Source organism: Equus quagga, chromosome 13 (assembly GCF_021613505.1).
Source record: "Equus quagga isolate Etosha38 chromosome 13, UCLA_HA_Equagga_1.0, whole genome shotgun sequence".
NCBI lineage: Eukaryota > Metazoa > Chordata > Mammalia > Perissodactyla > Equidae > Equus > Equus quagga.
The window spans coordinates 98448981-98461553 of record NC_060279.1 but is presented as its reverse complement, the minus strand read 5'-3'; the positions used below and the strand labels follow the sequence as shown (position 1 = coordinate 98461553).

The following is a 12573-nucleotide window of genomic DNA, read 5'->3' as shown; positions in this document are numbered from 1 at the left end:
TAATGCGCCTGCGCACTGAACTAGACGAAGCTTTTTCTCACGCCGTCGGTTGAGCTCGGGGGGAGCGTGTGCGCATGTGCCAACTGCGCCCGCGGGGCAGAAGTCACGTGGCAGCCGGAAAGCGTGGCAGCCGCCGCAAGAGCCTTCACCGTCCCCGCCCCCGGGGCTGCGGGGAAAACAAAGACGTAGTTTCCCTTTCCGGCGCCTCTTCCTTTTCCGGTCCTCGAGGACGCTGCGGCGCCCGGTGGTAGTCTCCAGCCCCGGTGTGGGAGGCGACAGCAGGCATGGCGATGTTTGAGCAGATGAGAGCGAACGTGGGCAAGTTACTCAAGGGCATCGACAGGTCTGAGCCCGGCCGGAGGGAGCGCTTCTGCTCAGGCGGGATGGAGGAGAGGGTTTTCTGGGAGAGCAGGGGATGGTCGGGCCTGCGCTTGCCGTGGCGTGGGATTTCCTGTCATCTGGGGGATGTTTCGGGAGACAGCCCTGTAAAGGCCTAGAGGCAGGGGATAGCCTTGCTATCTTGCTATCATTCTCTTCGTCTTTGATTGTCTCAAGGCGCCCCCTGTGCCCCTCAGTTTTCTCTCTCTCTGCTCCTCAGGCTCTCACTGGGTCTCAGTGTCTCTTGCTTCCTCCTTTCTTTTCCCCTTGTATTGTTCATTCAATACATGTTCACTAAAATCTACTCCATCAGTGCCGGGGACCAGAGGTGACCAGGACAGTCCCAGGCCATGCTTTCGTGGAGTTCCCAGTTCACAGTCCAGGCAAACCTGACAGTAGACAGTGCTAGCCTGGAGTGCTCAGGGCTGTGATGGAGGAAGCCAGGCCGGAGAGGATGGGGCTAGACCAGAGTGGGGGCCTGGGGAGGGGAGGAAGGAGTGGGTGCCAGAGATGTCCAGGAGGCCAGGTACACAGCCGGCCGTGACTGATCAGCTGAGAGGTTGAGGAGGCATCCTAGGAAAGACCCAGGGCTCTGAGGGGGTTTAGAGCTTAGCCTTAGGTCTGGGATGTGGGTAAGTTTTTTTAGAGGTTATAGAGCTGATTCAAGACTTGGCTAGAGCAGCTGGCTAGTGCCAGATTGAGAGGAAAGGGAGGGAGGGAGGGAGAAATTACCGTGCCTCCTTCCTTCCCCTGCCCTCGTCCCATACAGTGACTGGCCTCAGCTCCTGTCTCCTCTCTATTCACCCATCTTGATTCTCCTCCAGGTACAATCCTGAGAATCTGGCCACCCTGGAGCGCTACGTGGAGACGCAGGCCAAGGAGAATGCCTATGATCTAGAAGCCAACCTGGCTGTCCTGAAGCTGTGAGTGTCTGCCTCCGTCCCCAACCCCATGCCAGCAGCCAGCAGGGTGCCACTCCCAACCCTGGGTTGGGCGGGAGTTGGGGGTAGCCTGCAGGATGTGGCTTCTCTTGGTGTGCAAAACGAGGAAGCCAGGGAAGTGGGGCAGGAGGAGGATGGTTTGGTTTGGTTTGGTTTGGTCTGCTTTGGTGAGGAGGATTGTCCCTGAGCGAATATCTGTGCCAAGCTTCCTCTATTTTGTATGTGGGATGCCACCACAGCATAGCTTGATGAGAGGTGTGTAGGTCTGCACCTGGGATCTGAACCTGCAAACCCCAGGCCACTAAAGTGGAGCATGCGAACTTAACTGCTACACAACTGGGGTGGCCCCCTGTTTTTAAAAAAAGTCATTCCAAGGTACACATATGAGCTAGTATATAAAACAGATAGTCTAACAAGTAGTTATAAATGAACACCCACATGATACCATCCATGTTGCAAAACTGAGTGTTGCTGGTGTCCCAGGCCTTTGTGCTGGCCACCCCATTCCCCACCCTGGTAACCACTCTCATGCTCTCCTGGCCTGCCTCTGGGTGAGTTTACCACACACGTATGCATCCTGGCTAGCTTAGCTCAGGTTTGCGTGCTTTGAATGGCACACAGATGTCATTCAGCATGTGCTGTTCTGCATCTGGCATCTTCCACTCAGTGCTAGGTCTGTGAGATCTTTCCATTCTCTGTGTGGCTGTGGTTTGTATGTTGTCATTGCTGTATCGTGTTCCACGGTGTGACCGTGTCCTGATTATCCATTCTCCTGTGGATGGATGTTGGGGTTCTCCCCCCTGGTCCTTTATTGACACACTACCAGTTGGGTAATTTTTGCAGATCACGTAGCCTCAGTTTTAACACCTGTAGGTTGGTGATAACAACGCTTGCATTTGGGCTTGTTTAGATTGTTATTGGTGGGGACCACTGCCTTGTGAGCGCTCGCCTGTGTAGTTACGGTGCTGTAGGCTTTGTGTGAACTCGCCTAGGTGCTCCAGGGCCCTTGAGAGGTGGGTATGGTTGTTATCTTTCTCTTTTGCAAGGGGAGAAACTGACGCACAGGGAATTTAAAATGAGTAGTCCATGGTCACTTGGCAAGGAAGTTTACACCCAGGCAGTCTGCCTCCAGGGCCCTCACCACTCCTCCAGACGGCTACTTCTGCGCTTGCTTGCTTGTGAATCCCTGAACAGTGTCTGCCTTGCTGGGTGGCTGTGAGGCTTAACCGTCCCCGTCTACAGAGCAGGAGAGGCGGCTGAGGGAGGTTAAGGTCACACGGCCAGAGGGGACTGTGGTTGGGATTGGAGTCCAGGCATGTCCAGCTCCCAAGCTCTGGGCCAAAGCAGTGGGCAGCCCGCCTGGCAGCTGGTGAGGCCCAGGGACCCCGAGATGCCACTGTTGCTGTGTCTCTTGTTCCCCGTCTCAGGTACCAGTTCAACCCGGCCTTCTTTCAGACCACAGTCACCGCCCAGATCCTGCTGAAGGCCCTCACCAACCTGCCCCACACCGACTTCACGCTGTGCAAGTGCATGATCGACCAGGCACACGTATCCTTCCAGCTCCTGGGCGGGTGTGTGCGGAGGGGCGGGGCAGAGTGGGGAATTCACAGGGAAGGGGTCTGTGACTTCAGCCACAGATGCTGACAGTCTGCTTTGGGCTTGGCCCAGTGCTGGGTGGGGCTGGGGCGCTGCCCTCATGCAGCTCATTGTCCAGGGGGGGGAGACAGGCCCCTGGCGGTGACAGCTTGGAGTGGTCTGGGCTTGTGGTTGGAGGGGCCAGAGGAGGTGCTTGACCCCAGCCTGAGGGTTAGGGAGAGCTTCCTGGAGGAGGCAGCATCTGAAAGGTGAAGAATTGGGTGAAGCAGTAGGAAACGGTGATCCAGGCAGAGGGAACAGTGCATAGGGAGGCCTAGAGGAAAAGAAGAGCTCAGTGCTGTCTATAAGGCAGTAGAGGAAGTTCAGCATGGCCGTGCCACAGACTTCAAGGTGGAGTTTGGTCAGACTCAGAAAGGGCACTGGGGAGCCATAGAAGGCTTTAAAGCTGCAGAGTGATGTGGGGAGATTTAGAAAGATGCTCATGAGGGTGCCTAGCTGAGTAAAGACTACCACGCAAGTAGCAGGTGGGGATAGGGGCTGCGCACAGGCAGGAGGAATGAAGGTGAGCTGGATTGTCACCTGAGCTTTATGATGTGCATCTCATCACTTGACGAACTTGGCCGAGTCCCCCGTCCTTGCCGGCCCTGTGCTTGTAGCGCTCAGCCCCGAGACTGTCACACTTACTGCCTGAGCCGAGGCAGGCGGGGCTGAGCTGAGGAATGCTGGCCCACTCTGCACCTGATCTACCACGTGTGTCTGGAGTGCCTGCCTCCTGGGAGATGGTCCACCTTCCCCAAGGGTCTGTTCCGGTGGCTTAAAAAGAAGGCATACAGTATGCTGTTAAAAGTACAAAAAAGCAGGGGCCAGCCGGGGGGTGCACCGGTTAAGTGCGCACATTCCGCTTCAGCGGCCTGGGGTTCACCGGCTCGGATCCCAGCTGCAGACATGGCACCGCTTGGCAAGCCATGCTGTGGCAGGCGTCCCACATATAAAGTAGAGGAAGATGGGCACGAATGTTAGCTCAGGGCCAGTCTTCCTCAGCAAAAAGAGGAGGATTGGCAACAGTTAGCTCAGGGCTAATCTTCCTCAAAAAAAACGGGGAAAAAAGACAAAGCTTCCTCCCTCCCCTGTTCTGCAGCCTCCCCATTCCCCTCCCAGGAGGCAGTAATTCTTTGTGATTCTTGGGTGCCTTTCTGCCAATATCCTATAGATACACAAGGACAGGCGAGTGTGTTTATATACACATCTCCCCCCACCCAAATGGTAGGCTACTCTGCTCGTCGTCGTGCATTTAGCTTTCAGTGTGTCTTGTCGTGTTCTCCACTTCAGTTCTCTGAGAGTTGAGTCGATCTCAGCGTGCGGACGGGCCAGCGTTGATTTAATTGTCCACATCATTGGATCATTAGGTTGTTTCTCACTTGTGCCATTATAAACCCTGCTGCGAGGAACAGACGGTGGGCGGGGAGGGACCGTCTAGGACTAAGTAGCTGCATCCTCAGGCTCCGAGGCCGTTTTTCCTTAACGCTTCCTCCTCCCAGCAAGAAGAACGGCCGATCCGGCAGATTTTGTACCTCGGAGACCTGCTGGAGACCTGCCACTTCCAGGCCTTCTGGGTGACTTCCTTTGGGTGCAGGGGCAGGGTGGCACTGGGCCCTGTGCTCAGGGCTTTGCGTGCGGGATCTCATGGAATGGTCATCCTCACAAGGAGCCGGGATTCCCAGGCCGTCCCCTGTGCCCCCAGGGCTCAGGCTCACACACACAGCCATCCTTCCCACGAAGGCCTCACCCCTGAACGCCCTCTCCCTTTCTTGCTCTAAAGAACCCGGCTCTCCATTTTTGCAGCCTCCCGAAAGGGAGGCCGCTGGCCACCTTGCTTCTCACCACCACTCCCACACCCGACTCCCACACCCGTCTCCCACCCCGTCTCGAAACTCCAGTATTACCCCTTCCTGCCCGACTTGGTTGGTGTCAGCGCCCCCAGGTGGCTGCTCCTCACTGCGGCCCCTTACGACTCCTGTCCTCATTCTCAGAGGCTTGAAAAGCCAGTACAGTGACCCTTCTACCACTGCGACCTCTCGGTTCCTCCATCTCTTGTCCTCCTCATGACCTCCGCCCATCACTCCCAGCCGTACCCTAGCCCAGTTCTCAGCACACAGGACTCCAGAGGAGTTAAAAAAACCCAGTGAGACTTGAGTCCTGCCCTCACACAGTCTGATGTAATTGGTGTGGGTGTGATCTAGGCTTTGGGGCCTGACAGTTTTCCCAGGTGGTTCTCACTTCCCCAGGCTTGTCTTCACCAGGAACTGCCCCCTCTGCCCGTGAGTGTCAGACATTTCCACCCTGACCGCTTCCTCCCGGCTTCCCAGCTCCCTCCTTGAGGTCTCCCACCCAACATTCTTGGGCCTGTCCAGCGGCCCGAAGTCCTCTGCGCTGCTTCCTCCTTTAGCATCAATCGTGCGTTCCTCCTAGGAACCTCCTAGGGTCCTGTCTCCTCCCCAGTTAGTGCCTCCCCCCGCTCTCCTGGACATCCCCTCCCACCTGTCATCTGCCCCACCTTTCTTCTTGCCTCAACTTACCATCTGGCTTCTTACTTAGCAGGAAAGCAGAAGCAGCCAAGGGAGAACTCGCACGCGTCCCTGCCCTGCCGCTGACCGAGCCCTTGTCTGTTTTAGTGGGTGACCTGTCTCTCCTCCCCTGCCAGGCCAGCCCTCCCCTGCTGCACTGACCCCTTCCCTCTCGCCCACGCGGTGGCATCGCACCAGCGGCTCTCCCTGCTCTCCCCTAACAGCCGCCTTGGCCTTCGTGGATAACTTCTGTCCCCACGGAACACGTCTACCCTGCGCTTAGTTCTGGCCTAAAACTGAGAGCTCTCCCTTGACCTCCATGTTCCCCACTGGCCCTGCCTCCTGTCCCCTTCCTCCGCTCCCCTCCACGGCCACGCTCCTGGCCGTCCCAGTTTGCCTGCGTCTTTCCTGGTTTTAAAACTGAAGTCTCACACCCTAGGGAGCCCCCCAGTCACAGGCGAGCACTGTTGGGCACCCTGCTCCCGGGACAGGCTGCCTGTGCTCAGTCTCCCCTTCTCCCCCACTCACTTGAAGCCACTCCATTCAGTCCATTCAGGCTTTTGTGACCAATGCTTTGCCCCCCGGTTCTCAACACACTCCACGAGACTGTGCTCGTGGAGGTAAACAGTGACGTCCCTATTGCTGGACCCAGCAGGCGGTGCTCAGCTCCTGTCTTCCCTGCCCTGTGGGCCGCCTCCTGTGGGGCAGTCACGCACTGCTCCCTCAGACCCTTCTATCACTAGGCTTCCAGGCCAGCTCCCCTCCTACCTCTCTCCCACCTCACCGGCTGCTCCTTCCGGTGTCCTTGCGGGTTCCTCATGTCTGTCACCAGTGTTGGAGGGAGCCCTTTCTGGGAAGGTGACCTTTGAGCAGAAGTCTAAAGGAGTAGGGGTGCTAGCCATGGGGGTGGAGAGTGCCAGACCCAAGAACAGCCCATGCAAAGGCCCCGGGGTGGGCGGGTGCCTGGCTTGTCTGAGGAGCAGTGAGGGGTGAGTGGGAGGAGGCGATGGGTAGATCTCCTGGGCTCATCGGCCGTGGAAGGACACTTGGCTGTTGCCCTGAGTGAGCCCGGAGCAAGGAGGTGCTCGGGAGCCCTTAGCTCACCTGGATCTGTCCCCTCTCGGGACTGGTTTCTGCCAGGCTCAGACCCCAGCTCTGATTTTGGGCAAATCACTGAGCTGCTCTGAGCCTTGGTTTCTTCATCTCTGAAATGGGCATAAAAACAGTATCTGTTTCATCATAAGGTGTCACAGGGGAGGAAGGCTGGCATGTGGGGTGAATGCTCAAGTGTTAGTTTCTATTCTTAATATCATTAATAATCCTGATATTGTTAATGTTAACGTTACTTTGAACATTACTGTTCTCCTCAGCAAGCCCTGGATGAAAACATGGATCTCTTGGAAGGTATAACTGGCTTTGAAGACTCTGTCCGAAAATGTAAGTCCCTCTCTGAGCCTGGGCTCCACGGGGCACGGGCTGGGCTGTGGCAGCAGGGTCCTGGGGTGTGGCCCATCACCGTCTCTGTCCCTCTCTTCCGCAGTCATCTGCCACGTCGTGGGCATCACTTATCAGCACATCGATCGCTGGCTGCTGGCTGAGATGCTCGGGGACCTGACAGGTGAGGCGCTCTCTGGGTCCCTCATGTCGGTCTAGGAGGTTGGGGCTCAGGCGCAGTGGGCCTCAGCCAGCTTCTCAGATGCGCTCATCCCTGCCTCACCAGGTCCTTGTTGAAGGCCCAGCCCAGGGAGGACATAAGGAGTTAGTCACAAACGTTCCTTCCTTGCGGGGGACCCTATGACATTTATTCATTTCTTCTGCACAAGTTAATTGAACGCCCCTCTGTGCCAGCCACTGTTCTAGGCCCTGGGGACATGGCAGGGGACAAACACAATGGCCCAGATTCGGTCTCACGGAGGCAGCAAAACAGACACCAAGTTAAGATGCACGTGTCCAGTGGCAGTTCCTGCGACAGCCCAGAGAGAGGGCGGGGGGTGGAGGGGACTCCTGGGGGACAGAGGGCAGCGTGTGACAGTTACCTCAGTGGAGCGCGGTGGGCAGCCTGGGGCAGGGTGCATGTGCAGATCCCTGGGCAGGGGGATGCCTGTCATGTTCACAGAGCATCCGGGGCCTGTGGCTGGAGCCCAGGGCGCGAGGGGCGGGGCCGGGGCAGAGGTGTGGTGGGAGGAGTGAGGGCTTCAGGTGCTGCGGGGCCTCCTCAAGACTTGGTCCCTCACCCTGCCTGAGACGGAGCCACAGGAGGGGTCTGAGCGGGGGGCGACAGGATCAGATCTAAATTTCAAAAGATCCTTCCGAAAAGAAAAACATGCGTTGGTATATTTGGTTATTTTTGCAAAAAGAAATAGAGGGAGGAAAATTTAAAAACTAAGGAGAATGTTTACTCCTTGGGGATGAGGGATGAGAAGAGAGGGGAGAGTGGCTGGGATGGGATTTCTCTGAGTACCTTTTGGGGTAGTTTTCCCTTTGGTCGGGATAGTTTTTTTGTGGGGTTGTGTTGTTTTTAATTTCCTTTCATTATTTTAGTGTAAGCTAACTTTTATTGGGCACTTTGTGTCAGGCACTATATTACTTGATAGTGCTTTACACCAGGTAAACGTGTTACGTGTTTAAAAGTGAAATTAGGGGCTGGCCCGGTGGCGCAGTGGGTTAAGTGCGCACGTTCCGCTTTCGCAGCTCGGGGTTTGCTGGTTTGGATCCCGGGTGCGGACATGGCACTGCTTGGCACATTACGCTGTGGCAGGCGACCCGCATATGAAGTAAAGGAAGATGGGCACGGATGTTCGCTCAGGGCCAGTCTTCCTCAGCAAAAAGAGGAGGATTGGCAGCAGATGTTAGCTCAGGGCTAATCTTCCTCAAAAAAAAAAAAAAAAAGAAAGAAATTAAACCAAAAGGGGTTGAAACAACCATTAGAATTAAATATAAAGAGAAGCAGTTGAATACGTATCAAATTGATAATAGTCACACAGAGTAGAATTATTTCAGGTAGCAGAACACTTTGGCTGGCCGTCATTACTGGTATGTTTTCTGAGAGCAAAACAGAACTGCAAAGAAATTCTCACACCAGATGCCATGGGCTTCTCGTTCGTGATGTGATGGCGTCCTAATTTAAGACCATTGCATGTGGGTTGTGGGGAAAAGCAGGTAAGTAAGTACATGGCCGTTACTAGGAACCAAGATTTGCACTGGGAGAGAAATAGAAAATAAAGGAAGCTAAGAGAAAGCCCTGTGATGCTAAGGATGCGAAAGCTGGGGCTCCCTCTGGCTGCCGGCGAGAGAATGCACTGTAGCAGCGCAGGGCCGGCAGCTGGAGACCAGTTCAGCTGCTGCCGCCATCCAAATGGGAGCTGCTGGTGGCTTTGGAAGCAGTCGGGCACGGAAGGCACCCCGCCCTTGGCTCCTAGACCCCCTGAAACTGTGGGATCGGGGTAACCGGGGCCTCTGCTGCTTGTGTTCCCTGCAGACAGCCAGCTGAAGGTGTGGATGAGCAAGTACGGCTGGAGTGCCGACGAGTCAGGCCAGATCTTCATCTGCAGCCAGGAAGAAAGCATTAAGCCCAAGAACATCGTGGAGAAGATCGACTTCGACAGTGAGTGGGGGCCCGAGGCCTCAGGCTGTGGGGCTGAGGGTGCCGTTGGACAGATGGGGCTGGGCCCGAAGGATCCGGGTAGATAACTTCTGGTTCAGGGCCAGGAGGTCGCCCAGAGTGGAATGGCAGGGAGTGCTGGGTGTCCTTCCCTGGCACTTCCCAGGGCCTGGAGGGCCTTGCAGGGGTCTCCACACCTATACTGCTCCCAGGGGCTCTGTCCTGGTGGCCTTCTGTCCTTGAGGCTCTCGGGGCTCAGCCTGGCATCTGCTGAAACGCAGCGGAATGCCAGAAAGTGCAGGCTCTGGAGTCGGATTAGCTGGGTGGGGATCTTGGTTCCCTGCTTCGTAGCTGTGTGGCTTTGGGCAAGTGATTTTACCTCTCTGTTCCTCAGTTTTCTCATCCAGAAAGTGCAGATGGCAGCACCAATAATTAGGACAAACGCTGGTAGTTCTTTACACTTACTAAGTCCTGGGTCTTCACGTGACCCTCTAGGCCAGGTGCCCTTGTTAGAAGTCACTGAATAATAGCGTAAGACCCACCTCATGGAGGTGTGGGTGTGAAGCGAGACACTTCCATGTATAACACTTGGCGCAGAGCCAGTCCCAGTTCACTCAGTGTAGCCATTGTCCTCACCATCACACGTCACACACATTGACTCACACACTCCGCTGATGACTCAGCCGAAGCGAAAGTGAGGATGTCTTGGAGTGAGTGAGCCCTGGCTGGGCACGGGTGTGCTGTCCCCTGGGACCCTGCGTCTCCTCCCCACTCTCTTGAGTGGGATTCTGCCTTTTTAAAGATACATCTCGGTCCAGCGTGGCTTCTCGGTCCAGACTGGCTGACTGGTCCCTAACCGAGGCACGAGATCAAGTGGGCAGACATCTGCCCTTGAGGACTGTGGACGCTCCCTCTCCGTGAGATGCGCCCGCTGTGTTGGGTTCTGTGTGGGAACCCACTGGAGCAGAGGGCCCTGCGGCGGGACAGACCAGTCCAGCACTTGGAGTGTCCTGCAAATAGTCCACAGTAGACGTTGTGAGGATGGTGACGACGATGATAATCATAGCGACTGTTGAGTGCCAGCAGTGTTCTAAGCATGGCATTGAGTCCTGCCATCCTGTAGGGTGGATGCTTCATAGAGATGGGGAAACCGATGCTCGGTAACTTGCCTGAGGTCGCCCACCTGGTACAAGGCAGAGCTGCGATTTGAACCTAGGCCTCTTTGTTCCAGATCCAGGCCTTTACTGTCCCAAACTGCCTTTGTGTTGGTGACCAGGGCCCAGAAGGAGTTCGTGGTCTAAAGTGCGGGTGCTGTGGTTGGTGGCTGGAGGTTCTGCCCATGTTGACCCTGGTCCCTCCTTCTCTTCTCCACAGGTGTGTCCAGCATCATGGCGTCCTCCCAGTAGCTCTGCAGGCCTTTAATAAAGATTAGTTGACTTCTTAACCCTGCTGGCTCCTCCTCGTTGGCTTCCTGCTTCTGCCCCTCGCCCGCCAGAGGGAGCCCAGGAGTGGGCGTCTGCCGCCCTGTGCTGGAGCCGCCTGGGTTCTGGCTGGGCTCCCCGTGGCGCCTCCTTGGACTTCTCTGCTGCCCTGCCCCAGCAGCCCAACTTCCAGTCACACCTTCCTGACCTATCAGGTCACAAGTGGGAGGGCAGGCAGCCATGAGTCAGCAAGGAGGAAGGTGTGAATGGGGTGGAGGAACCCAGCCCCAAAGCTAGGGCTGGCCTGGGCCCTTCTGCCCTCCAAGGTGAACAGGGCGGGGTCCCTTGGGATCCTGGGGAGGGAGAGGCCCCTCCTTTGTCCTTGGGTGTCACACAGACAGGCACGAGGGGCCCTGGGGCAGTGGCTGGAGAGGTGAGGGGGGAGGATTCCGTCTACCTCCAATCCTGGCTGCTGCCCAACCCACTGCGAGTCCTTGGTCTGGTGACTGCCTCTCTGTTCCTCAGTTTCCTCATCTGTGAAAGGAGGGGGAAGGGAGCACCCTTGTCAGAATCCTGTGGATCCCATGAGCTCTTGCCAGGAAAGGTCTCAGACTGGGGCCTGGCCTTTTCTTGACCATTAGCAAACGAGAGTTGTTCATTTCAGACTCAGAAGAGTTTGTCCCCAAGGTGGCAAACTAGTCCCCAGAGCTCCTCTGTTTGCAGAGACTTGATGAGAAATTGGGATTTTCAACCCCGCCATGCTCCCGCATCCCCAAGTGCTAGCCTCCACCGGCCAGGAGGCCTGGCTCTGTCACCTGATCTTAGCTGAGCTGGTTACTCCCTTCTTACCCGAGGTATTTGGCAGGGTGACCTTGGGCAGGTGTCTTCCCCTCTGAGCCTGGTATCTGCAGGAAGAGGGGGTGGGGACAATGGTGACTGCCTTTTGGGGAAAATGGAGGAAGTCATATGCCACGACAGGTGTGTAGCTTTTGGCTTAGACCAGCGGAAGCTCCTGAGGGAGTGCCTCTCTCTACGATACAGCCTGTGTGGACTTTGCCAGTGGAGAGGGCGGTGGCAGTGCCCAAGCTGCCAGCCTTCCCCCCCCACGCCCGCTCGCCTGCACGCACAGCCATTGTTCGTCCATGGACACTGGCTTGGGGAGCCGGGCAGGGCACCCTTTGCCCTGGCCTCCAGACCTGAGCAGGAGCCAGGAACTAGGGTGTGCCCAAACCCAGGAGACAAAGGCTGCTTCTGCAGCTCAGGACTCCAGAGCCAGCTCAAAGTGGGGTAGAAGGGTGAGGGAAGAGCCTGCTACCCACCCATTTGGTTGTATGAATTAGCAAAAGGTACCCCTCTGGGTGTGCACAACTCCCACTCACCCCTTGGCAGGTGCCCTTGTATAGGCTACAACCTGCTCAAAGGCTATGGGCACTCTGCAGGGGAAGAGGAAATGACCTTTGTCTTGCAAACCCCATCGTGTCCTGCTTTCCTGATCTGCTTTTGCTCCAGGAGGATCATCCTCTGAGCCGCTGAGAGGCCTGGCTGTGGAGAAAGACTGCTTAGTTCGAACCCAGCCCAGTGGCTTTGGGTATCTTGTCACCCTCCCGGTGCCTCTGTTTGACAGCTCGGGAGGGTACCCACTTCAGTAGCTGCTGTGAGTTAATGCAGGCGCAGAGCTGAGAGCAGCTTGGCACATTGTAAGAGATCGTAAACTTGTCGCTTGTCTGCTGGCTGCTATTTCAGCCACTTCCACAGCCACTTCTAGACATCCCAGTGTCTGTTCGCGTCCCACCCCGAGAGGACACAGCCCTCCCTCCTTTGTGTGCCTGAGTAGTATTAACAATGGGGTACAACTCAAGTCCTGAAGTCTCGAGGATTCCAAGAAGTGGTGGACCTAAAGCCAGGGCCCGTTGGCTGTACCCCTTCACCCAGAGCCCCTTCCTGTCTCTTCCTACCCCCCTGAGCCCCTGCCTGCTGCCCTTTGACCCTCACTAGACAGCAGCTGTTATTACTGCGCTGTCCATGGATGGCTGCCGGGAAGTGGCCTCAAGGCTGGCAGTTAAAGGGGGCCT

The 12573-nt window shown here is 56.4% G+C and overlaps 1 protein-coding gene across 1 annotated transcript; it reads left to right on the top strand.

Moving 5' to 3' along the window:
* Positions 1-188: 188 nt before the first annotated feature.
* On the top strand, positions 189-10524 carry EIF3K (eukaryotic translation initiation factor 3 subunit K). Its single transcript, XM_046683976.1, has 8 exons — positions 189-343; positions 1203-1301; positions 2747-2867; positions 4454-4528; positions 6850-6916; positions 7020-7097; positions 8958-9083; positions 10455-10524. The coding sequence occupies exons 1-8, from the start codon at positions 285-287 to the stop codon at positions 10484-10486; spliced, it is 657 nt and encodes a 218-aa protein (XP_046539932.1). The 5' UTR covers positions 189-284; the 3' UTR covers positions 10487-10524.
* Positions 10525-12573: the final 2049 nt, after the last annotated feature.